Below are 24,867 nucleotides of genomic sequence, written 5' to 3'. Positions count from 1 at the left end.
CTGCCCTTCGTGGGGAATCACAGATAGATCACAGCAGGGATGGCAGCAAGCAGGAAGGGAGCAGTGGGGCTCCTCAGCTGCAGCTGCAGCCCCCTTGCATGGTTCACCTGGGCTGGCAGTGCTCCCGTGGCGTGTGGAACTGTGCAGGGTGACACTTCCCAGTGCCACTTCTGAGATGTGTGTGTTGTGTTCTGCTGTGCACTCACAGATCCCATCAGTCCCTGAGCTCTGGGGACACTGTGCCAATGTGAGTTATTAGATCCCATCACACAGAAAGGGATTTGTGAGCTACCATTGATGTCAAGTCAAACTCACAATCAGTTCATTTCTGGTGAATGCTCGTCATCCAGGCAGGTTTGCTCTAGAGGGAGATGGCAGAATCAGGACAGAACATAATCCCTGCTATCAAACGGTAATTATGAGAGCAAAGACCTGTCTGTACTCATTTTGAGCTGGATGCTGAGCAGGTAACACCACTGTGCAGAATGTTGCCCAGGGAATACAGGGAACTGCAGGATTTCATAACATCTTTCCTTAAAGGCTCTGTCTGCTTTACAAACGTGTCCATTTCTGAGCCAGACCAAGATGCAAATTGTATTTCTGATAAATTAGCAATAGAGGTTCTAAATGTGGTTGGCTTGGGGATTTTCTGCCTGGTGGCACATTCCCATAGGAAACTGAAACCCACCAAGGTTTGTCAGGGGGATGAGCTGATCACGCTGGGGCACAGCCCAGGTTGTTGTCAGGGGTATTTTGGTGTGTGTGCCTCTCCTCCCCATTGTCCCCATTCTTTTCCTGCTTGGCACCCTAGGTTATATTTCAAGAAGGATTAAATGCATTGGAGCTTTTTACTGGAGGATTCTGAAGGTTTATCTCCCCACAGGGACTCTGTTTGAGCTGATAAGTGACTTCTTCAAGATTGGGAAAAAAATCTCCTTTCAAATCTCTTTTATTTTTGAGGTTCTGTTAATGGAGTGAGCTCCTCTGTGCTCCCTTTTGTGCTCATGCATAACACAATGTGATACCTATCAGACTGCATAGAAAAGTTGCTGGGTACAAGCAAAAAGTGCCCTCAGCTTTCCTCTCAACAATGTTTTTAACTTGGAGCAAGTCACAGGCCCTTACTTCTCCCCAGATTATTCCAGGCAGCTCTCCAAGTAAAAATAAGTAATTCATATTTTGAGATGCCAGAAGTCTCAAGGGAAAGATTTTTCCATCAAGCCTTTCTTTGGATTTAGGCATTGCTCCCCATGTTTTTCTCTCTCTTTGGTTTGCCACTTTGTCACTGAATGAAATCACCTAGGAGGGAATAAGGAGAAGATTATCAGGGGACGGGGTTGGGTATCATGTGAAGTTCTGTAATTCCTTTGCTTTTGGAGTGCAAAGAAGCACGAAACTGATGCTGTTTCAGGCATACCTAAAACAGAGGCCACACAAAGCTAAAAAGATAAAAGCAGATATATTTAATGAAGAGCCTTCAGGTACAATAAGGGCAGACAAAGCCCCCCAAGGGGCTAAACCCAAAATGGATGATGGTCACAAGTTTTTCAGACAGATATAATTTCGGTGTGTTTGCATATCAGGGGTTGATATTCCAATTACAGCTCCAGGTAATGAAGTCATTTACCCCCAGTTTGCTCCCCTCAGTTCACTGTTGTTTACATTTTTCAGGGCCTGAGGCAGTGAGGTGTCCTTGAGTCCCAAGCCTAGAGAGGAATGGTTTTATCTGAATAAAACGGGAGAACAGCAGCTGACAGGCCATGGAGCTTTAGAGTTACACACTAAAGAACTGCAAGATTACAAATACATGAAAAATATAAAAGCTAAAATGCCAGGGCATCACAGGAACAGCCCCACCCTGCCTCCTGCACAGAGAGGGGTGAGGAACTCCTCGGTCTCCATGCTCAACCTCAGTGTGGCACCCACCTCTTCTTTCTTCTTCCACCTCGTCTGTGGGTGACTGATTACCTGGGTTCTGACAGTGCTGACAAATAAACTGGAGCAAAGCAGACAGCAGTAATGTACTGGTTTGTTCATTTGATTTACATTAGAGCGGGTTTCTAATGATCATAAATGATTATTTTTACGAGAGGTACATAAACAAGTAAAATTGAATTGACTGCTCTGCATGCTACTGCACATTCCTGATGCTGCATTTCTACGAATGAATTCTTGCAGTGGCTGAATTCTGACTGCTGCCAGAAAGTTCTGTGGCTGTGCAGGATGGCATCCCCTCCTGTAGCATGTGGATATGGGGAAGGGCATTCCGTGCACTTCCACAGAGAGGGGATATGAATGACAGCTTTGGGCTTCCACAGCCTCCCTCGAAAGCTCAACCATCTTTTGTCTTTTAGAATAGATGATACTCAGTATTTTTGAGCAGTGTTCTCTCCAGTTCTGGATGCAAGGCAGGTGTAAAGGTCTGAGGTGCCAGCAGTCCATGGAGGTCCCTTTGTGGCAGTGCCCTCCAGCAGAGCTCCCTGCACAGATCCCAGCCCCAGGAAAAGGCTGAGCTCTGTTTCTACAGGTGTTATTGCTGACAGTGTCAGGCTGTGCCCTCCCTGTCAGAGAACTTGTGCTGTTCCCTTCAGCACATAGGGAACCAAAAAACATTTGGAGCAAAAAGGACAACTAGCACTTTGACCAGGGGAAGCAATCAGGATGTGCAGAAAGCCAGAAACAGCAGAGGAAAAAGCAAATTGCTGAGATACCTGAGGGAAGAATCTTCATTTCCTTCCAGAAACTTGGGGTGAGTGTCTCAAACACAGACACAAGTAAATAAGCATTGGTCACCACAGGAACAGGGTCAAAGATGAAGACAGCAGTAAGATTAGACATGTACAAAGTGGCATTAAAATGTTAATTGCATTGTATACTTGGTCAAGCATGAAGTTCTCTTTACATAATCATTCAGTGTATTTCAGGGATAATAATCTAACAGTGTAGCAGGTGGGATAAAAAGCAAACTCCGGCCTGTCTCAGCCTGTGCAAGCAGGGTTTGATGTGTGCTGCATGGTGATCTCCAGATGCTGAGGCATATGTTGTCATTGGATACCTTTGTTTTTTTTAGAGGCAGGTTGGATGGCTTTGTAACTTCTCACAGGTGCTGAGAATGTCTGAATTAAATAGATGTTTGTAGAAAGTCGATCAAATTGTGCTTCAGGAACGTGGTACCATTCATTTCCACTGTAGGAAGTATTAAAAAACCCCAAATCACACAACCCACACAGAAATACAGAACTTGCTGGACCTCCACTGTATCACATGTGACAACCTGTATCACATCACATGTGACATTTCTCCTAGACTGCATAGTCTGGGGAAGGCTATTTCATCTTGCACTGTTTCGTGTCTGTTTGCTGACAGCTTTCTCCACTGTAACTCTGCTTTGCTACTTCCAGCTTGGACTTCACTGCACCTCACAAGAGCAGCAGCTGTTGGGTATTTCTGTCATCACATCTGATTATTACTGTTTATTTTTCATTCCCCATTCTTTATTTTTGATGCCCATCCTGTTTTTAGCGAGGACAGGCGTTCAGTTATGGTACACCCTAGCTAATTACAATAAATGAATGATCCAAATTTTCCTGGACCCTGGTGTTAGATCAGACTGCACAAACAGAACAGAGACAATCTAATCCCTCAGCAGATATTGTGGGCTAAGAACCATGAGCTACATGTGAGCTACAGGCTTGAAAGCCAATGTATCATCACCTACAGTTCGATTTTAATTCAGATGCACATTAAATAACCTTGTGGTAAATGGAATGAAATGACATTTGGCTGCACCAGTTTCTGGCCTGAAGGATGGAAGTACAGTGCTGACTGTGAAGGCCATTGCAGGTTTCTGCTGTGACCACTACCTGGATCATTTTAGCCACTTCATATCTGTTATTTCATCTGAAAAATAGGAATGAAGCTTCACAGCAGTGCTGCCGTATTTGCTGTCTGTAGTATCTGTTGAGACTCGAAGTAAAGACTTTTTAGGAATGTAAAAAGTTACTTCTTCCATTGATTATTCTGAAATTACTGTCAAGACAGTCATGTTTTGATTTAAGAAATGCCAGGGCCTCTTGTTACCTGCTTTAGGGGGTCAGAACACTTGGCAGCTGCTGAAATGTTTTCCATCTGCCCAGGTCTCTTTAACACATGTATTTTGGTGCTGAGTAACTCTATTCATTCCAGCTTATGTCATCTTGGATCTTTCTTCAGGCCAAACTGAAACACTCCTGCTCACAATGAGTAGTACCACACTCCATAAAAAGTCTCATTGATTTCAGAAAGGCTTTCACTGATATGTTACACTATTCATTGTTAAGTAAGGGAATAAATATCTCAGCCTGTGTCAGTACTGTGAGAGCAACAGAAACTGGAGGATGGGGAGTGGGAATTACAGAGACAGACAAGGAAACCTTTCATTTAAAAAAGATGCAAAGAAAACATGATTCATCTGAATGTCTTAACTCTAAAGAAAAGCTTTCACTGGCAAATGATAGAATATAGTATAGTGGCTGACATCTGTAGTAAAGCAGAATTTAGAAATCTCATAACAAACAAGAATATAAATTACTTGGCTGTTGCATCATAAATTTTACCTAAACAGTGGAAATTCAAACGAAGTATGACTTTAACCACTGAAGAATTCCAGGATGTAAAAGATGTGGTGTTTCTGGGAGTGAGGCAGGGGTTGGTTTGGGTTTAGTTGCATTCATTTTCTGTCATATTTTGCAGGCAGTTCCTTCAGAAGTCACATAATACACTTGCAGCACAGCTTCAGAGCTACTGAAAAAACAGGGGGTTAATTTAGTGATTTCAAAGGCTACATAAGGGCACAATAAGACCTGAGTCAAAAGGATTTTATACCTGTAAATGTTTTGACCTTTGTCACTCAGAACAAACCTGACTCTCCTGGTACACACAGTGCTGAGAAGTGCTGACAGATTGTCTTGGCACCCCAAGATTCAATTCTAACACAGATTTAACTGTAGGAGGATGTGAAGAAGTGGAAGATGCAGTTTTTAAAAGAAAAACACAATGGAGTTGCCATGCTGGTTTAGACCACAACGCAGGTGATACTGGAAGGTGCAGAAAACAGCTGTACCCTTCCTCCCATCCTAATGCCATCCCCACACTCTCTTCCACAATGCCCTTCCTCCTTCACTCCACAGAGGAGGAGCAGAAGCATTGCCAATTACACCTGTCCTGAGTTCTGACATCAATCTGCTTCATCCTGGGTGTGGAGAGGGCAGGACAGCCTCTCCAGGGAAAGGCCAGGCACAGAGCACAAGTGATGCTCCCTTGGTGCTGTGTGTGCCTGGCCAGGAGAGGCAGGGGAACACACCTGGAAATGTTCCTGGGCACAGAGCACAAGTGATGCTCCCTTGGTGCTGTGTGTGCCTGGCCAGGAGAGGCAGGGGAACACACCTGGAAATGTTCCTGGGCACGGAGCAGCTGCTGCTTTGCTTTGGTGAGGCACAGCAGTGAAAACTGCTCAGCTGAGCTCCTGGCCACAGCACTGCAGGGGGATTTTCCTGGAGATGCATTTCAAGGCCTTGATTTTAATGGGAGTTACAGATACTCAGTTTGTCAGAAAACAAGACAAATTACTTACGCACGCCCTTGGAATAGCATTTGGCTGATGTTTGCAATCGCCTATTTCCTATTTTTTTTGACTGTAGGGAGATGAAGTAAGTTGATGAAAGTTCAGCAATCATAATCTCATGCATGTTTTATTATTTCCATTGCACCCAGAATCCCCAATTAAAGCAGTGACGTTTGCAATTTGGGAGGGGTCTTTCCTTTTCAATAGGTAAGCAAAAAGACAGTAATGAGTTTTTTACCGGGCTACCTCTGCCTACTCAGCTTTCATTTAAAGCAGGCTGTCTCAGAAAAGGGAAGAATTAAAACACTGATAATTTTCAAATGGACAGGTAAACCAGACTTCTGGTTGTGTTTGTGATTTTGCTGCCTTGAAGTTTTCCTGGAGAGCTGGTAAAGCAGAGAACAGTATTCCAATACAAGCCCTGAGCTTAATCAGTCCTTTTGTGACTCTAAGCCAAGCTCATCTTTCAGTTACATCAAATTCAGTCCAGCTAATTTTTCCTTGGCACAAGTCATTATTAACAGTACCCAAATAATTCATGTTTTCATAAAATCATCGAATAGCTTGTGTTGGAAGGGACCTTTGTTAAAGGTCATCTAGTCCATGCTCCTGCCCCAGTGCTTGGGGACAGGGTTTAGTGTTGTGCTTGGAAGTGCTGGGTTAGGTCTTCTCCAGTCTAAACAATTCTATGGCTCTTGAAATGACCAGAAAGTCATTTATTTTTTTCTCTAGTTAGCAAGTTAAAGAGCAAGGCTCCGTTGTATTTAATTAGAAGGAAATAGGAAGAAGGAATGTCTTGAGAAAACCCAGGAAGTGAAAAAATAAATAAAACCAGGCTCCTGGGTTTAAAGAAAATCAGCAGCTGTTGGCCTTTTGAGGTCTTAGGGCCAGCCCATCCCTCTCAGGTTACAAATGTGCAGGTGAAGGTGTTCAGCAAGCACAGCCCCAGCAGCAGAGCCTCCAAATGTCACCCACTCGGGCACCGGTGGCACGGCGCATCCCTCCCCGCGCATTCCTCACAGAGGAATCCTGGAGCTGCGCCTCTCAAGTCTCCCTCCTCGGCATTTAGCCAAGGGTACTGAGGCTTTGAAAAGCAGGATTGTTCTGAAAGGGGGGTGGCAGTTCCAAGCAGCCATTTGCCGTGGTATGGCACATCCATCATCTCCCTGTAATCCACGACTGCGTGCGCTCGCATCACAGACAGTGCTCTTTTCACTGGCTGAGCGGCTGCAGCCTGCCAGAGAATCAGGGGGAACTGGCCAGCCTTCAACATTTCTTCACAAGGACTTCTTAATCAGCTCCCATGCCTCTGTACTCTCATGGCTGTGTGTCTGGTAATTTGCTGTACTTTATGTACACTCTGTTCATCATACAGATTGGCTTTTTACTTTCTGCAGCAATTCCTCTCACTTTGCCAACACCTTGCCATTTGCAGCTTTAATGCCTATCGATAGCACTTCATCAGCAATAGCTGCCAGTGTATATATTCTTTTTACAAGATGTTCACCCTTGGTTTTTATAGATAGTTACAAATATAGTCACAAACTGATTAAATACTTAATTTTCATTTGCTTTTTACATGGAGTAGATTCATCAAAATGAATGGATCATCAGAAGATTGAAAACAGCGATGGAGAAGCTTCTCTAGGATGGATTAGTGCCCCAGGCCAGAGTCAGCTCTGACAAACCCATCCCTGTGTGCCTCATCTGGGTTTTAAAACCTCCACCAAGAGGGTTTTCACAGGCCCATAGACCTAATGCTGGTCCTCATCCCACTGCCAACACCCAGTCCCTAATTTGATTTTCCCCTGCCCTGGGAATCTTCACTCCCCAGAATGAGCCACGGGAACCTGAGCAATGGCCTTGTTAGTGAAGCCAGGGCAGAGAAGGCCTTTAATATCTCCATTTTTGTAGTGTCCTGTGTCACCCTGAACCATTTATCATGTTTCTCCTGGTCTCCCTTTCACTGCTGATGGGCCTTTCCTGTGGCACTTCACATCTGTGCCACTTTCAGCGCAGCTGGAGGTTTTGCTCTCCTGTTTGTCACCATGTGCCCCATCCCACCATCCTCTGCCTCTCCTTTTCCTGTCTGCTGGACAGGGGACACCTGATTGAGCTGGCTGGGGCCACCACTTCTCTGCCTGCCCATGCTTTGCCACACTAATTGGAGACAGTTTGGTAAAATTATTTCTCTCTGACATGTCAGTTTTAAGCAGCACCTATTACCAAAAAAGCATCCCTGTGTAACAGGCTAGTGGGAGTAAAGTCCAGAGCAAACTTCAGGCATTTCTCCCAGTCCAGTTTCAAATTCACGTTGGTGTAAGGATTGTAACTCACTAGTCAAGCAATTTGCTTCTAATTTTTTAATGGTAACTGATGGAAATGTGGGGTGGGGAAGAGCTTGTGCGTCATCCCATGTACAAGGAATTTTTCTGCTCGTAAGGTGTGATACTACAGTAATCCTTGCACAAACAAGGCTTGGTATTTTACAAGGAAACTATATTATTACTTCCATTAAAGTTGCACAGGGTTGCGTGATCACTGTCACTCCACAGCAATTTTTTCATTTGCTATCAATGGCAGAACTAAACTGCCTTTTGATATTCCGTGAGGTGCAACAATTTGTTGCAGAGAAACAGATGCAAGATCAGATCATCGCCTGCCTTCTCCTACTCCAGAGCTAGAAATAAATGCTCTGAGTGTTGCAAGGTCTCATCTCCCAATATCTTCTGTTTTTTGGAACAGCCATGGCAGAACTGAGGGGTTCTTCTGGCTGGGTGACACATCACAGGAGTGTTTCTCTTTCCTGTTACAACAGCCTTGACTTGCTCTCAGCTTTGGAGATGTCAGGAGCCTGTAGTGCTTGAGTGTCCAGCTCAGTGATTGATGTCTCAGTGCATATCCTAGACTTGGATACACACGTGGTCAGTTGGAGAAGAGTCAGTGAAACGATCAGTTCTGTCTCTTCTAATTATTTTCAATGGTTCTAATATAAATTTGTAACTAGAGGCCTGTAAATCAAAAATCTAAACCTAGTTTGGGGTTTGATTGCAACCTTATGGATGGCTGGTAACTTGGTAACTGTTCTGGATACCAGTAAATGTTGGGGTTTAATTGAACGTTAAAATGTCCATTGTTATTCTTTGCTGCCCTTCAATTACCATTGTTTATGTCCTCCCATTTTTGATTTTACAGTCGTGCATGAATACCCCAGTCAAGATCACAACCTTGTGGGTGCACAGAAATTACTGTCCATGTCCTGAGGAGCCTACACAGGCCAGTAAAGAAAACTGAATGGTTGCAAATCCTCTTCTGAGCTCTGTAGCTCAGGGAACTCCACTCAGCAGCAGTGCTTAGAAAGACCCTTCCATTCACCTTGCACTGTCTCTGCCTGTCTGGGAAATTGTCACCTCTGTAACACACCAATCTTTATGAACTTTTGTTCCAAATCTCTAATCTATCTTTAAATTAGGTATTTTTCCTGGCTACCTCTTTGCAGTGCCTTCTCCATCATCTGGCTCCAGTTATGTGATCCTCACATGCTATCTCTGAATAAATGTTCTTTGAAGTTACAAAGCAGAATGATGCCCTTGGTAAGCTGCTTTGATACAGCTGCTTCAAGCAGGAAGAGCACAGTTGAGGTATAAAGGTTAATTTCACTGATCTCAACTCAAGTTAAATTAAGAATTTAATGAAGCCCAACAGATGCTCAGTGTACTCTTCCTGAAAACCTAGTTTCTCCAAATTCTTTACCCAAGTAGACAGTCTGTGATGTTTTCTTTTCCAGCAAAGGATATATTACTTGGCCTAGACTTTTGTAATACATCAGATAACAGGAACGGGCCTACTGAGACCAATCCAAGATGCTTAATGTTCTCTGGGAAAAAGAAAAAATCTAACTCCTTGTCCAGTTTTCAGATGGGATAGGGTTAATTTTCATCTTAGTACAGTCTTGTGTTTTGAATTCAGGATGAGAATAACGTTGATAAGACACTGATGTTTTGATAGCTGTGAAGCAAAGCCTGCCCTGAGTCAAGGCCTTCTCTGTTTCCCATGCTGTGCCACTGAGAAGTTGCAGAGGGAGCTGGGAGGGAGCATGAGCAGGACTGAGCTGGCCAAAGGGACATTCCATGGCACATGAAATCTATAAACTGTATATAAACTGGGTATATAAAATGGGTGTATAAACTGGGGGGAGCTGGCCAGGAGGCCTTGGTCACTGCTCAGGGACAGGCTGGGCTTGGCCAGCAGGTGATGAGCAAATGTGCAGTGCATCACTGACTTCTCCTGGGTTTATTCCTCTCTCCTTTTCATTACAGTTATTGTTAGGTTTAGTTTTTTTGGTTTTTTTTCTGATTCTCCTGCCCTCAAAGATAGGAACAGGAGACTGAGCCAGCAGCTGTGTGGCATTCAGCTGGGATTTAACCATGACAGTGCTTGAGCTGGTTCCTGAATGTGAGCCCTGAGGAGCAGACCTCTACCTGCTGTGTCTAACTGGTGACCTGAGCTCGTGGTCCAGCCCAAAGTCCAGTTTATCTGTGCTGGTCATGACTCAGGTCTGAGCCAGGGCCAGGAGCAGGCTGCAGGGCTGGAGAACCAGCACTCAAACCCTTGTCCCCACAGGAGGATGAGCCATCTGCCATCATGCAGACATGTGGATGTTCAAGTAAAATTCAAATTCTTAATTAAAAAGGAATTTTTGTAATCCTAAATGAAAAGGTGTATACCTGAATTCCAGATGGGATCTTATGGAGCCCTTCTGCAGTTGTAAATTCAAGGATCTCCTATAACCTGTGGTGTCAGTGATATGTGACTGAAGTAGATTATGACACAGTCAGCTTTGACTGCGTATTTCTTCTTACTAAGATGGAATCCACATGTGAAATGAGGTTTGCTAGGCCTAGACATCCGCAGGCTGGCCCAACTTGCACAGCAATCCCAAGTACAGGTTCACGTCAGAGATCTTAATTATTGTCTCCAAACATCAGGCAAGTAATCTGCATTTTGAAGAGTCTCTAAATGGGTATTTACATAATTTATGTTGTACAAAGTCCACTGATGTGTATTTGCATAATAGACCACAGCAGTGCCAACAGATCCATCGCAGCACACGGTGTCAGCCCTCATGAACTTCCAGTGGGTTTTTCCCTTTGTTGGAGCTCCTGTGACAGAAAGAAGTGGCAGTAAAGAAAAAATATATTACTGATACATCTCAGAGCAGAATGAGGGCCTGTCAAAGTTTCTTTGGCTGGCTGGAAACACACAGAGCTCAAGGCTCCTGCTCAGTCACCTGAGAAGTGCTCTGTGTATGCTCGTGCCAGTTCTGTGCAGCAGCAGAGATTGTCCTTCATGTTCCTCCAGGCCCACTGAATTCCCTGATCTGGGGTGCCCACTACTCACCACACCCTTCCAGCAACACCTTCCAGCAACACAGCATGCTCTCCAGCTTCTTCCTCCTTGAAAACAAGCACTTTTTCTCACCACCACCCACCCCAAGCCCCTTGGCATGATCCACTGGATCCGTGCACAGGTGCCTGCAGAAGGACCTTGGGCTCTGTCACTGGGGTCACCTGGGCAGTCAAGCTTGAGCACATCAGTGTAGAGAGAGAAGCCAGACCTTTGGGTCCCAGTGCAGGGTTTATCACTCTCAAAATGGTGTTTTTAGCATTCTCATGATGGAGATAATGCCTCAAGGGGGGGTTGGCCCATAAGGGCTAATGGCAGTTGTTTCTGCCTTTTGGCCAGGTGAGAGAGTCCTGGCCAAGGTGAAGTTGAGCAGTGTTGTTACCCAAAAAAGTGGATGATTTAGCCCTCAGTCTGTTACATACCAATGTGGGCAGACTTGTTCAACTCAGTCTGCTGCTTTTGCTGTACGTGACTCCATGAAAATTGGAGGGAGCAGTTCACATCCTTACAGAAACAGAGCAGGGAAAGGGATTGTTGCCAGCTGCAAACAAGAATTTCCTTCCTTTAATTTGGCCCCCGGCCTGAACACTGACAGAACATAGCCTTATACATACCCTAATGGATGGGGCTTCTTTTTGTAAGATTTCCTATTAGAAAAGTTTCTTTTTTACCCTGGTTGTATATCTCCTTTCCATTTGTGTTGATTTGGGTATTCATCATCCTGCTGACTGTGATAAGAGTTCATCAGTTTCACTGCATGCTACTAATAAGATAATGCTTTTAAGCCCTTTGGTATTTTCACATGAAACATGTTCTTGCTGCTGCAGCTCCTCAGCAGAGTGATGGCTCTAGTCATCCTCCCTGTCAATAAGTGTCAGCTGTGATGGAGCTGGGCTCTGGCTGCCTGGATAAACCAGCAATGTGAAATAGAGGATGTGCAGTGCTCAAGAGTTGCCAGACTAGAGCAGGAGGAAAGACTAATTTAAGCTTCCCATACCAGAGCTGAAGCAAACCTAATGCCACAATGTTTTTCTGCACTACTCGTGATGTTCAGGCAAAAATGATTAATCCAGGATAATATCTTGCCACAGTTTCTTTTGATTTCAGTTCTGAGTGAAATTAAATACTGGAAAGATTCAGTAAAAAAAATAAAAAATTCCTCCTGATTTATATAAGGACTGGAAAAATTGTTTGGCATTACAACTAATCCTTTTTATCATCTAGATTAAAAGCAATCAGATGCTATGTAAATTGAAGTGATTTCAGTGTTTATTCTATAATGAAACATCTATTATTATTATTATTATTATTATTATTATTATTATTATTATTATTATTATTATTATTTACTATTTGAACCTCTTAAGAGATTTTTAGTATAAGGTTCTGTGGTTGCTCAAGAAATGACAGAAATACAGGCAGCATTTTAAACCTTCCCTGTTGCCATTGAGATCTGATGACTTCAGAATCTTAAAGCAGGAATTGTATCTGTCCAAGTTTCTAAGGGAGCAATGGGAATAACTGGAGGAATTTGACTGGCTTTTAAAGAATGAGGAATGATGAGGGCAGCCTGCTTGCAGGATGAAGAGACCCTTTCAGATATCTTTTCGAGATGCTTATGATTGTTTTCCTGTGGCTGCCATGCTAGAAGTCGATGTGAGTTGTGGTTGTTCACTCTGAGTTTGGCCCAGCTGCCTGCAGTGCCTGTGCTGAATTCTCCCTGCCTCTTTTTAAAGACTGCTGAGCTAAAAACAGCTCTGCCCTGAGTCCCAACCCTTTGGTGGGAGGGGAGTTCTGCAGTGGCTGATTTTCTCCTGCTCTCTCCTTGCAGACATGAGATCTGCTTGTGCTGAAATGTGAGAGGATGGCTTCCTGAGCAGAGAGCTGTCCATGCTCCTGCCCCTCGCTGCCATCTCCTTGGGGAGGCACGAGCACATCTCCTGCAGTGGCACAGAGCAGTTTCTATTGTCACTTCTCTTTTGGCTGGCACCCTGCTTGTTAATTGATTAACAAATTATTAATGAATAGTTCTTTCCTGTGAATTTAGGGCCAGCTTGCTTCCAGGGTACAGCCAGGTAGTCCAAGCAGAGCCTTCAGGCTGAGGTGCCCCTCCCTCCCTGCACAGCTCCTCTGACTGGACAGGGCACGAGAGACCCTTGCAAGCACCCCTTGTAAATGAGTCCCAGGAAGGGGCTGAGCCCTGGTACCTTCTGTACCTTCTGTGCCATCTGTAACTGCTGCACCAGCTGGCAGATTCCTCTCTGCTCTCTTGCCACTCAGGGGGACCCCACAGGCCTGAGAGCTGACCTGCAGAGCATCCTCCACCTCCAGCACAGCTCCCAGGGCTCGTGTGTGCAGCCAGCTGCACGAACACAAACAATGGAGGGCTTTTGGAGATGGAAAAGCATCTAGAGAATCCTTCTGCCCCTAGGGCTGGGCAACAGCTGACTGGGAGCGTTGAGAATCTCACTGGTGCTCAGGCAGACTGGCACAAGGAAGCCTGAATTTCCTTGGGACTGGTCTTGCTGAACACAGGTTGTAGCCCACTCAGTCCTGGCCTTACTCTCAATCTGTGTGGTTGTCTTCTCATAGCATGAAGAAGATGTAAATGCCGCTTAGGTAGACCTGCAAGTGTTTTCAGAACTACTTTTCAGTTCTAGATCTGAGGGCTGAGAGACATGTGCCTAACTTAAGCAGGTGGGTAACAGTATTTCTCTTGGTGCTTGCTCCAAGTTCTGTTTGAAGTTAAGCAGAGTTTAAGGGATCTTCTAATCCTGGTTGTAAGTTGAACTTACACTGCTGAAGTATAAGATCATATCCAGGCCTTTTACAAAATGGATTTCTCTGTTTAGAGCAGCAGAGCTAAATTAAAATCCTCATTACAGATTCCAATTGCAAGTACAATTAGCAGGTTATGAAAAGGTTGGATATTTGTGATGTATAAATTTTGAAGCCAGAAAAGGTGCAGTTTTTTCTCCCTAAGGGAAAGAGTGCCAATAACACATGTTCCTTTTCTTCCCGAGAAATTAAGGCGTGTCTGGGGGAGAGGAGTTGGGATGGCTTTAAATATTTTTGTACTCCCTTCCAAAATAAGTTTATAGTTTCCCCACATACAATTTAATTAAGCCTTCGATTTGACCTTTGTATTGAGCAATAAAAGTTAACTCGGAAAGATGTGGGTAGAAGGAGAGCACAAACAAAGCATGCCCCACGTCAGCCAGCGTGAGAACTGTTTCTGTAACCAAAACTAATGAGATCATCAGGACAAAAGCAACAGCCAAAGCATTTTCAATTATTACTAATATTTTTCTTCCTCGAGACAGTTTATATTTTTCTTAATTACAGCTTTGAGCTGTGGCGTGATATTTAGCAGATGCCTTCAGCACTTGGCGTGCTGATCACTTGCACACTCCAGACTGGCAGGGGCACCTAATCTTTGAAGTCTGGAGCTCACATTCATCTTTAACCATAAAGGTCAGCCCTGCATTCCTCTCATCCCCCCAAACTCCCATTAAGTTTAATAGGAGTTTGGAGCATGTGAGGCATGCGGAATCAGGATCGCTCTCAGTCTTCCTGATATTACCAGTGAGGCATGTACACAATTTCCAAACTTAGCTAATTAATTGCACCATACAGTGAAGGCAGAAGGCTGTCAAAGGGCTTTTGAGTTGTTTCTTTTATTACAAGAAGGTTACAACAAATGTTCCACAGATTTACTGGGAACATCATGTTTTACAGATACTTCCATGCTGTGTTTCAGGATATCGTGTCAGCTGTGCTGCACTACGTACGGGGTATCTGGCAAACTAAACAAGCATAAACATGCAACCACAAACACGTGCCTAGGACTAGACTAAAAACAGATGTTTCCAGGAAATGTAAAAGATGTTTGGCATGTTTTAAGCTTATACTTTTAGCTTGTCTGCATTTGAATAAGTCCCATCTTAATATAAACAAAATGACAAAACCTTTTCTTGCAAATGACTGATTGATTAATGGAAGTACTGCTGAATCACAAGAAGTCTGTTAGGTTCAATTATTTCTTCCCAAGGAAAAGATGGATTGTTCTTGCTTGACATTTACCATGGCAGGAGCTGAGGCAGTTCTACGTGTGGGTTTACTTCTAAATCCAGAACTAACACAGTTATATTGTGGCTCCTGAAAATCCTGCTGGGTTTGCTATGGCCACTGTATAGCAAAAGCCAAACACATGCAGTGACAGGTTTCCTTAGAGCAGGACAGCTGAGATCATGTCCTGTTCTCTCCACACAGGTATATATTGCACTCAGATGTGTATGGACTAAGAGATTGCTTAGGAAAAGGAGCCACCATTTCATGTAAGCGTGGCTTCTAGGCACCTGACATCTCAGACTGTCTCATGGCTGTTCTTGCCTTTTCTTTATTGCATTGGAGTTAGCTCCTGAAGGCTCCAGCCAATGTTATTTCTTTAGGAGAGTAGGCATGGCTCTCAGACGGAAGAATTTGCATCCAGAATGCACAAAATGTGCAGGAAATAAAGTAGTTCTCTCACTGGTCCACAGGGAATGGCAATCTGCCAAAGATCACACAGAGCTTAATATAGAATTAAAACCTGTACATAGATAATCCTGGTCCCAGTTCACGATTATCCCCCCACTCATTCTTTATTAAAAAAAAGAGAAACTTCTTAAGAAGAGAAATGGAAAGATCTCAGAATCAAACTGGGACACATCAGTTTACCCCCATAATCTTGTCCCACAGGTCACCTGGAAAGGCTGGCCTGAACTCAGTGCCACTCAGGAGTTCAGTGGGGAGAGTGCTCTGTGCACTTGAAACTCCTGGAGTTCTTTCTTTTTCTAATTAAAGAAACTTATTTTTTTTCCTCCCAAAACCAGGTTTCCATAAAAAGGTGTGTGGGGAAAAGGCTTCTCTGGACAGCACATTCTCAGGCTGAAATAGAAAATGGTAGAACAGTACATACAGAGCTGTTCATTGCTCACTTCTTCTGGCTCCACAAAGCGTGCATTACACCCACCTTTTACTGACTGGTAGTATACAGATGACTCCAGAATAACAGACTCCAGAATTTGGAGAATTGCATCATGAGTTAGAATACTTTAGGAGTTCTCACATTCCCATTTCCACAGCATTCCTGTTTCCATTTGTCTGCTGCGGCTGTTACTAGAAATAATTAGTGCAGGTCTTAATGTCAGGATAATGGATTATTTGGAAATTGCTGGTACATTTTATGGCGACAGCATTGTTTTGCAATTTCAGAGCTTCTTCCTTTGAATATGTAAAAGTAATTTCAGCTTTTGCTACCCAAAGTGATAAAAAGCTAATAATAACACTGCAGCATCTACTGTAATTTAAGAGCCTGTTCCACCAAGTTGCACCTAGCTTTAATTTTCTTATGAAGCTGTCAGCCAAACCCAAGCCTGTGATCGAAGGGAAATTTATCAAGCAACTGAGCTCCAACATGGAGAGTAACTGCAGGTGCTGACCAGTTCACTTCAGCCCTGCATTATGAGTGTCATTACAGCCATGATGAGGCATTCAAGACCAAGGCATTAATTTGCTATCGTAGATGCTGACAGTCTGTCTTTTCAAAGCACAGTGTTTGCATGAAAGTCTACAAAGAAATGGACATGTCTGACTTGATATAATTAACATGGGGAAAGCAGAAATAAATAATCTCTGCTTCTTTTGTCTCCCCAAATAGCTGGGTTGAAAGTTCTCTCTAGCAGCTCCTGGTTAAAGCATGGAACCGTGTCCAGAATCCGCACGTTATGGGCACGGTGGATTGATGAGCACGGATCCTCTGCTGCCAGTGCCCCGCTCCATTAGAAACCAGGCTGCTGTAATTAACATTTACAGGACTGCTCTGGCAAATCTCTCTGGTTTGTTTTTATTCAGCCTCCCCTCCCAGGGGCTGTACCCTGGTGAGAGGATCTGCAGCCTTAGAGGCACAAAGGCTGTTGGGCAGTCACGAGTGCAGTGCCTGACGAGCAGAGATCCACTCCTTTACCATCACACAGAAAGGACTGAGCAAATCAGATCAAGAGAAGGACAAAAATGGAAGGAGGTTTCTGTTAAGTAGCTGAACTTGTTCATCCCTTGGCAGGACAGTAGGAAACAGATTAAAGCAGCCCCTGCTGATACCGCTCACTAGAGAGCAATAGCATGCAAGAACACCAATAAACAGTTACATCTTTAATAATCCCTAGCAGTAGCAAACTGCAAATCATTTGGCCTAGGAAGGGGGAACTGCCATCTTGGGTGCCAATATGACTTGAACTTCTGTCTGATGACCTGGTAATAACCTAAAAAACTTATAACAGCAATGTTTTGCCCCAGAATCTTTACTGCCTCCAATTCAGTGTATTTAACATGTGACTCTCTGAATGCATTTGAAAGGCATAATTAGCCCTCGCTATAGGGAGGTTTCCTGTTCTTAAATTAGATGTCAGTGACATTTTTGGTTCTCCTGCCATCCTAAGCTGGTCTCTCTGAGGAATAATATTGATCCATAGAGGTATTTATGAGTAGCTCGTTGCCGTCGGAGCAGCACGTGTGTTTCTGGGCAGCAATCTGCGGTTATATCTCGGAGGTGAAGATAATCCTGAACACTCTAAACAGTGAGGTCAAGTCATTTTCATTCTGTGTTTTGTTTATACTGTCAAGATGTGAATTTAGCAGCAGTTAACACAGATGAGAGTTCAGCTAAGGAAGTGGACTCAATCCCTGAGCTGTAATCACGGGGTCTGGAGGAACTGTGAGCCATCTTCAGTGACCCCAGCAGACCCTGTCCTCGGCAGGAGTCCTGAAAGGCTGCTCAGAAAGGCTGCCTTGGCAGTCAGCTGCCTTCCCTAAGCTCCCTTGCTGGCAGGATTTGAATATTCTCACCTAGAGAAGGATGAGGGAACAGCACAGCCACCACTGCAGCGGCTGTACCACCACCGTGGGGCAGTGGTAGATGAACAGCACAGAACAATATTCATGTGCCAGTGTCCAAAGGCCAGCCCAATGACAGGCTGAGCTGAACCTTCAGAGAGTTTAACCACCTCATTTCTGGAAAGGAGAGAGGGACTGATGGTGGAAGGAAGTTTCTAGTGATGGAAAAGGCTTCTAATGGGCAACCATAAAGCCTTTAAAACACAGAAGGTAAACAGGAGAACAAAGCACAGCTGTGGGGTTTGGTGGGCTGGTTTTATGAAGTCATACTCCGGATTCATGGGCGCTGAACATCTGGGGTTTGCTGTGTTGAGACTGAAGTTTCATTTCTGTGCTAGTCTTCACACTAACACTTTTTTCTTTCCTAGCATGATCAGTACTTTTTTGCCTTTTGAATGTCAGCAGTAGACTGAACATAGCCATCTCTGACTCAGAGAAAAAGATTTAAGAGGGAAAACTCATTTAACTCAGAGTCTCTCAGCCAAAATCGTGGAGTGAGTAAGCAACAGGAACTCTAAGGAAACTGGAATAAAAGAGGAAATCTTTATACTGTTGAAATTTGTGCCTTAGAAACCAAATAGAGGATTGAAAAATATTTTGAACTGAATTGAAAGTTAAGCTATTTTTATTTATTTTTAAGAAAGGAGAAAACAGCATTTTAAATAAAATGCCAATTTTGCACAATTAGATCCCAAATTAGAACTGGCCACGAATAGCATGGGAAGATCCTCTGCTGTGAAGACAGAGAGAGAATTCAGAATGGAGTCCTTCCCCTGGAAAGGATGAAGGCAGAAGTTTCTAATGTATTATTTAACGCTTGTTATGTAGTGCATTAAGCAGTCACTGAGAGGAAAGCTTTTAAAAACCAGCATTCTCTCTGATAGCATTAAATCTTACCTTAGATTTCTGTTCAAGTCAATAGTAAGGAAATAAACGAATTAATACATTTCAGTCTGGCCGATTTATAGACGCCAATCAAGTTACAATGCTGGACATAGCCAGCTGAAAGAGGGGAATAGATTTACCTGAGTGAGGGCTTAATTTAATCAGCTGGCCCTAGAGAGCTGAAGTCAGCAGGCTGGGATGATATAAGAGGCAGCAGAGAAATAGTGCCTTTACAGCAGTTGCAAAGGAGAGTGACAGTGATGGAAAGGACTCCAGGCAGTGTCAGAACACACCTATTTCCATGATTTATTCTTAATTTACTTTAATGACAGTCTGAAGGTTGTCCATTTTTCTTTAAATGTCCTCAGAATACTGATATTTTCTAAACAATTTGAGCATGCTTTTTCTCCCCCTCCTTTCTGTGAGCTCCACTGCAAGTTGGAATCCCAGAGCAGCTCTGTCTGCACTTTGCCATAAGGAATTTTGAGCAAAATGTCAGAATTCCCTTTTCCCAAAGTGTGCCTTGCCAGCTGCTGTCCCTTCACTGCAGTCCCTTTTGAGTCAGGTGTAGGAATCACACATTCCTCCGGGATTAATGTTGATATTATGGTAAAATGGAGGAATTCATTGCATTTCTTCTGCAGTTTATTCTGGCAAAAGAACAATGTGTGCTTTCCCAATACAATAGCTCATTTTTAGTATCAAGTGAATTTATTGATGGTTGTTCAGAACTACTGACATGCAGACAATGATCTCAGATTGCATTTACATTTCTGGAATACTTTCCATCTTTCCAGTTTCTGCCAGGAACTTGCTTCTGTGATTCAGAGTTTTCATTTTAAGATTGGACTGCTGTTTCATCTGCATTACAAATCCATGCCTTTTGCTTTCTTTTGTATGTGCACTGCATTCATTAGTATCACAAATCCTTTAAACTTGGACCTGAGCATTTATTGTTAATTATAAATTCTTCTAGGTAGGCATTTGTTCTTACTGAGCACTCAGCTATACTTTTATAGATTGACTATAAAATCATCATCCCTTCAGCCGATGAAACAGTCCTTTTGTTTGTTTGTTTGTTTGTTATTTCTCCACAATGCCAGTGAGAGGGTTTAAAGACAATATGGTCTCAGTAATATTTGCAAATAGCTTGGAAATGTCTACATAACTGAAGATTTATTATTTTCTCCCTTTTAAAAAAATCCATGTTTTTGCAGTAAAGGGCTACTCCTACTTTCTTCTGAATCCAATTCTTTATATAAAAATACATGGAATTGCCTCAAAATGCGTCTGGAAGGAGAAGCCTTCCAGTGCTTAAATGAGACTTACAAAAAATGGGGAGAGTGACCCTTTACACAGGAAGACAGTGAAAAGGATGAGGGCTAGTGATTTTAAATGAAAAGAGGAGAGATTTAGGTTAAATACTAGGAAAAAAGTTCTGTACTCAGAGGGTGGTGAGGCCCTGGCACAGGTTGCCCAGAGAAGCTGTGGCTGCCCCATCCCTGGAAATGTCCCAGGCCAGGCTGGATGGGGCTTGGAGCAGCCTGGGACAGTGGAAGGTGTCCCTGGCCATGGCAGGAGGGTGGAACAAAGTGATCTTTAAGGTCCCTTCCAACCCAAACCGTTCTGGGATTCTGTTAAGTCAATATCCAATCTCCAGCAGCAGCCCAGCAGCCTGGAGGGTGTTTCAGTGTGATGTGTTACAAAACCACTCGATCCTAGCACCACATTTTAAAGCATGAGCTGGTTCCCAGCCCAGGTGAAACTCAAGGTACTTTCTGTGAGAGAAGATCAGGTTCTGAACCCAGGCACTGCAATGCAGAATACCTGTTATTCTGCTCAGGCTGTGTCTGTGAGCAGCCAAGGAGAGCCAGGCAGGCAGAGAAGACTTGTTGAGCAGAACAGGGGATGCTGAGGACAGAGCAGCCATGCTGAGCCCAACTAAAATGAGTGCAAGTGCCCCATCAGTGCCCATCCATGTTTCAGTTACTCAGAGTGAGTGTACAACATGTTCCAGCAATATTTAAAATACGTTCAAGCACTATTTAAAAGATGTGTGATTAATCTCCTGTTTAATTTCATGTTTTCAGATGTACTCAAGGACAAGAAAACCCATCCAGAAAACAGAAACGAACTAAAACCAACCGTGAAAAAGATTGACACCACAACCACCACAAGCATTGTCAAGTCATCCTCCAAACACAGTGTAACTGGAAATGGGAGCAGCCCAGCCCTGAGTCCCTCCCTCGCTGTTCTGGCAGCACTGGCAGCTCTGTGGCTCTGTCCCCTGTAGCTGCATTGCCCTGCAGATGCTGTGCTAGTGCTCCTGTTCACTGTCATTGATACCTGCAGCCTTACCCGGCGGGAAACAAATGGAAATGGCTCTCTAGTTGATGTGATTTGTTAGGATAAATAAGAAGTGAAATGCTGGAGTTGGCAGATACCAAGTGTCATCACTTAAAATGTCTGAAGATAGCCTTTGGCAAAGCCCACCCAAGGTACAGCGAGGATGATCACAAGGGTCTGAGTAGCTTAAGTTATGGGGTAGAAATAACTGAAAACACAGAAATTGTGTATGTGTGCGTTACTGTTTTTATCGATTTCGTTCGCTAGACTCTGACTGGCTGTTTTTTGTTTAATTTTTCTGGTAAGTTATATGAGCGGTCAGTCTTCAAATTCAAGGCAATCCAAACTTTGTTTTTTTAGTGAACAGCTAACAAGCTGTGCTACAGTTCATAGAATCCCAGAATGTTGTGGGGCTGGGATGGACCTTAAAGATCAGCGAGTGCCAGCCCCGGTACCAGGTTGCTCCCTGTATGGTGAAGAGCTCTCTACCAGCTTGGTGAAATTCCTGAATGGTCAAGAAGATCAAAGCATGTTTGAAACTTCTGTTCACTCTTACTGTTTAGATTGTAGGAAGCGACATAAAAACATATGGTGTGTCTAATATATCAGTATAGTTGCCTTAACTGTGGAAAAAATAGAACCACTTTGTTTACTGAGGGACATAGATAGTGAGTTTCCCTGCCCCACAAAATGTCATTACCAGATGCTTAAGCATATGCTCAAGGCTTATTGGATGAATGTCCAGCAAAGGGAAACATAAATAAACATAAAAATGTTTTATCCACTTGAATGCAGCTCTGTACAGAAAAGGAAAAAAAAAAAATTCAGTTCAAACTTACTTTGCCTATGAGATGTTACATAGAAACCAACTTAAGTTTTCCATAAAGATCCCAGAGATATAAATTATTGGGAACTCCCATTAGACACTAACTAGATTTTGTGTAATATGGATCTCTGAAATCAACTGTTTCATAAACTGTGTATTATTTAATTACATTTACTGTTTAAATTTTTTGTATCACATTAGGTGTAAATGTAAAACATTCTGAAATCTAGAACATTCTCTGTTATGCTTCATCTTGATTGCTACCCTAGAAAATGTCAAATGTGCATTATATTACAAGGCTATTTTTTTTAAGTCAATGATACATTGATGCATTTTAACTTTTTGGATGAAAAAGTACTATAATAACTTCCAATGGGTTAAGAGTTGATGTGTGTTTTCCAACAACTGTTTACAGTGCCATTGAATATATGTATACAAACACAACTGTATTAATACAGTGATTAATATGATAAATATATGAAACATTAGAATTATTACATAACTGTTACAACATTTAATGGCCATTTTCATGTTGTAGACTATTCTTATGTACAGTTTTGTAAGATTTAATGTAAAACACTTGCCTTTGGCTTTTTGTAAGACATCTCTTTGATAGTTGGCGTTACCCAGTCACTGAGATTACTCAAAAGAGGAGCCCTGGATCTCACTAACCAGCTTCAGGCATTTTATTGGCACCTTTGATTCCAGAAGCCTGACTCAAAGAAGGTGCCATGGGCCAGGATTACTGCTGGGTGTCACCACACAGGAGGTGACAATAGTACAGAACAAGCACACAGTAAGTCAACAAAGCTCACTACGCTCACACATTTCCAGACAGTATCAGTGAACATGTCTAATTATGTTTGCAAACGTGGGGCTTGAGTTTCATTTCCAGTTTTGGTTCCGAGATCATATTTATGACATAAAGGTATGATCAGAGCCATGGATGCGCCCAGCTGCAAAGGCAACGTCTCTGAAGTGGCAGCAGCTAAATTTTCTAAAAGATAATGCGATTTTAGTGTTATGGAGATAAAATGGAGACAATATTTACATTAAGTATTTTATATTTTAACTCTGATTTTTTCACAACAGTAAGGATATTAATATCACTAAGGAGTGCTTCCCAGTCCAGTCAGTGAAAATCAGTTTTCCCAAAAGTATTGAAACGGCTGTCCTGTGTTTTCCAGGGTTTGTGAGCTGCACCAATCTATGAAACTTTAATTAAAAATGCTGTTTCTTGTATTCATTTCTGGTGCCCTTTGGAAAAGTGCTGTTTTACCTGTGGAGGCGTGCAGGTCCCATCGTTTGTGCAGTGGAAGGACTCTGTAATGCCTGGCAGAATCCTGCACTGTGATGTTGAGTCAGACAGGAGCTGTGTGTGCACACACAGAGATGTACCTGGCTGCTCACACTCAGCACCTGCCCCCCAGCTCACACCAAGCACTGTGGCCTCACTGCAGCAATTCCAGCCTGATTTGGTGTCCTCACGCTGACAGTGCTCAGTCATCCTTCAGGCCCTGAAAGTGTCAGTCAGAATTCCTATGGATAGGAGTTTCAGGGCTGGACTCCAATCCTGGCAGATGTCAGCTGTGCAGTTTGGAGTTCCCAGGTTTTCCTCACCTGCAGAGAGGGAACTCGAACAGCCAGAGCCAGGGGTGTGTCTGAGGTCTGTTCTGGAAAAGGTTTCAGCGGCGATCTCACCAGCTACGTGTTCAGCAGAAGGCCCCCAGGAGCAAGTATGTGATAATTCACCCAGGGTGTTATTTGTTGTTGCTAAATGTCATCATTTGGCTAAACAGAAACCTCTGAAAAATCAAGGGTTTGGATTTGGGGATTGGTTGGCAAATATTTGTATTCATCTCTCAAGCTAAACATGGCAACCCTTTAAAAGTTTCTATAACAAAACACAACAAGTTCAACTCATGGGGTGAGATAGAATCAACTCATTTCCTTGGACTCAAACAATATTTTTTTAGGCACAACTTGATGCAGAATGAGGGAAGAGGGCTCTACATCACTTAATACATTTCATGCAAAAACACTTCTACAGTGTAAGAAGAGTACTGGTCAAACCAGCATGAAATATGTTCACAGAGAGCATCAAAAATTGTGCCATTTTAAAGGGCAGTGCAGTTTCTTTTTACTAGTGGTTTATGATTATTTTTTTTCCCTCAAGATCAGTTGCATTTACATATTTCAAAAAGAATGTTCTCCATCCAACAAACCATCTATACCAGCATAAGCAAAACCAACTGGCTGTGTCAGATAAAGGAAGCATTCATTTTCAGATGAATAAGATACCTGCTTTACAAAGTCTTAGTTTGTTACCCAGGACACTGTAATTATGATGTAATTACAAAGGTCTAAATTCAAAATACTTTTGAACTTGTATATGTAATCTTAGTGTAAAATAAGGTACCAGTCTAAGAACATTGCTGTAGCCTTGCCTAACAGTTATGAATTGTATTTAGCCACTGCTTTCTGATTGTTTATTGTTTTGCTATGACTTTCTTTGAATATTTTGCTGTGCCCACATTTGTGAATGCCAGCGTTGGAAAGAAACTGCTGTCATACATTTGTGAGTAAAATCAATGTACAATTTTCTGTTGGGAGTGATGCAGGCTTTTTACCAAATCAGACAAAGCTGCCATGGGCACAGTGTCAGTTCTTAGTGTTTCACTGCTCTTCAGGCTCTGTGTTCCTGTAAGAGGCTCAGGTCTGTGGGTTTCCAGTGCCCTTCCTGGCTGTGAAAGCACATGGGGAGGATGAGTGTGGGTGGGCACAGGCGTGGGTGGCTGCAGGGTGCCAGGGCATGGCAGCCTCCAGCTGGCTGCTCTGAGCCCTGAGCCCAGTGTTCTCAGCTAATTCC

General features: G+C 43.2%; 1 protein-coding gene across 1 annotated transcript in view; it reads left to right on the top strand.

Annotated features, from left to right (window-relative positions):
* Nucleotides 1-24,602, top strand: part of LOC102099531 (glypican-5-like) — a 328,856-nt gene extending 304,254 nt beyond the window's left edge. The window contains exon 9 of the mRNA XM_014258398.2: nucleotides 20,917-24,602. Within this exon, the coding sequence (XP_014113873.2) occupies nucleotides 20,917-21,119 (203 nt within the window). The 3' untranslated portion in view covers nucleotides 21,120-24,602. The remainder of the gene's footprint in view (nucleotides 1-20,916) is intronic.
* The last annotated feature ends 265 nt before the right edge of the window (nucleotides 24,603-24,867 follow it).

Source organism: Pseudopodoces humilis, chromosome 11 (genome assembly GCF_049639895.1).
Source record: "Pseudopodoces humilis isolate 2021_Gansu_Grassland_sample_001 chromosome 11, ASM4963989v1, whole genome shotgun sequence".
NCBI lineage: Eukaryota > Metazoa > Chordata > Aves > Passeriformes > Paridae > Pseudopodoces > Pseudopodoces humilis.
This window is presented reverse-complemented; position numbering and strand designations above follow the sequence as displayed.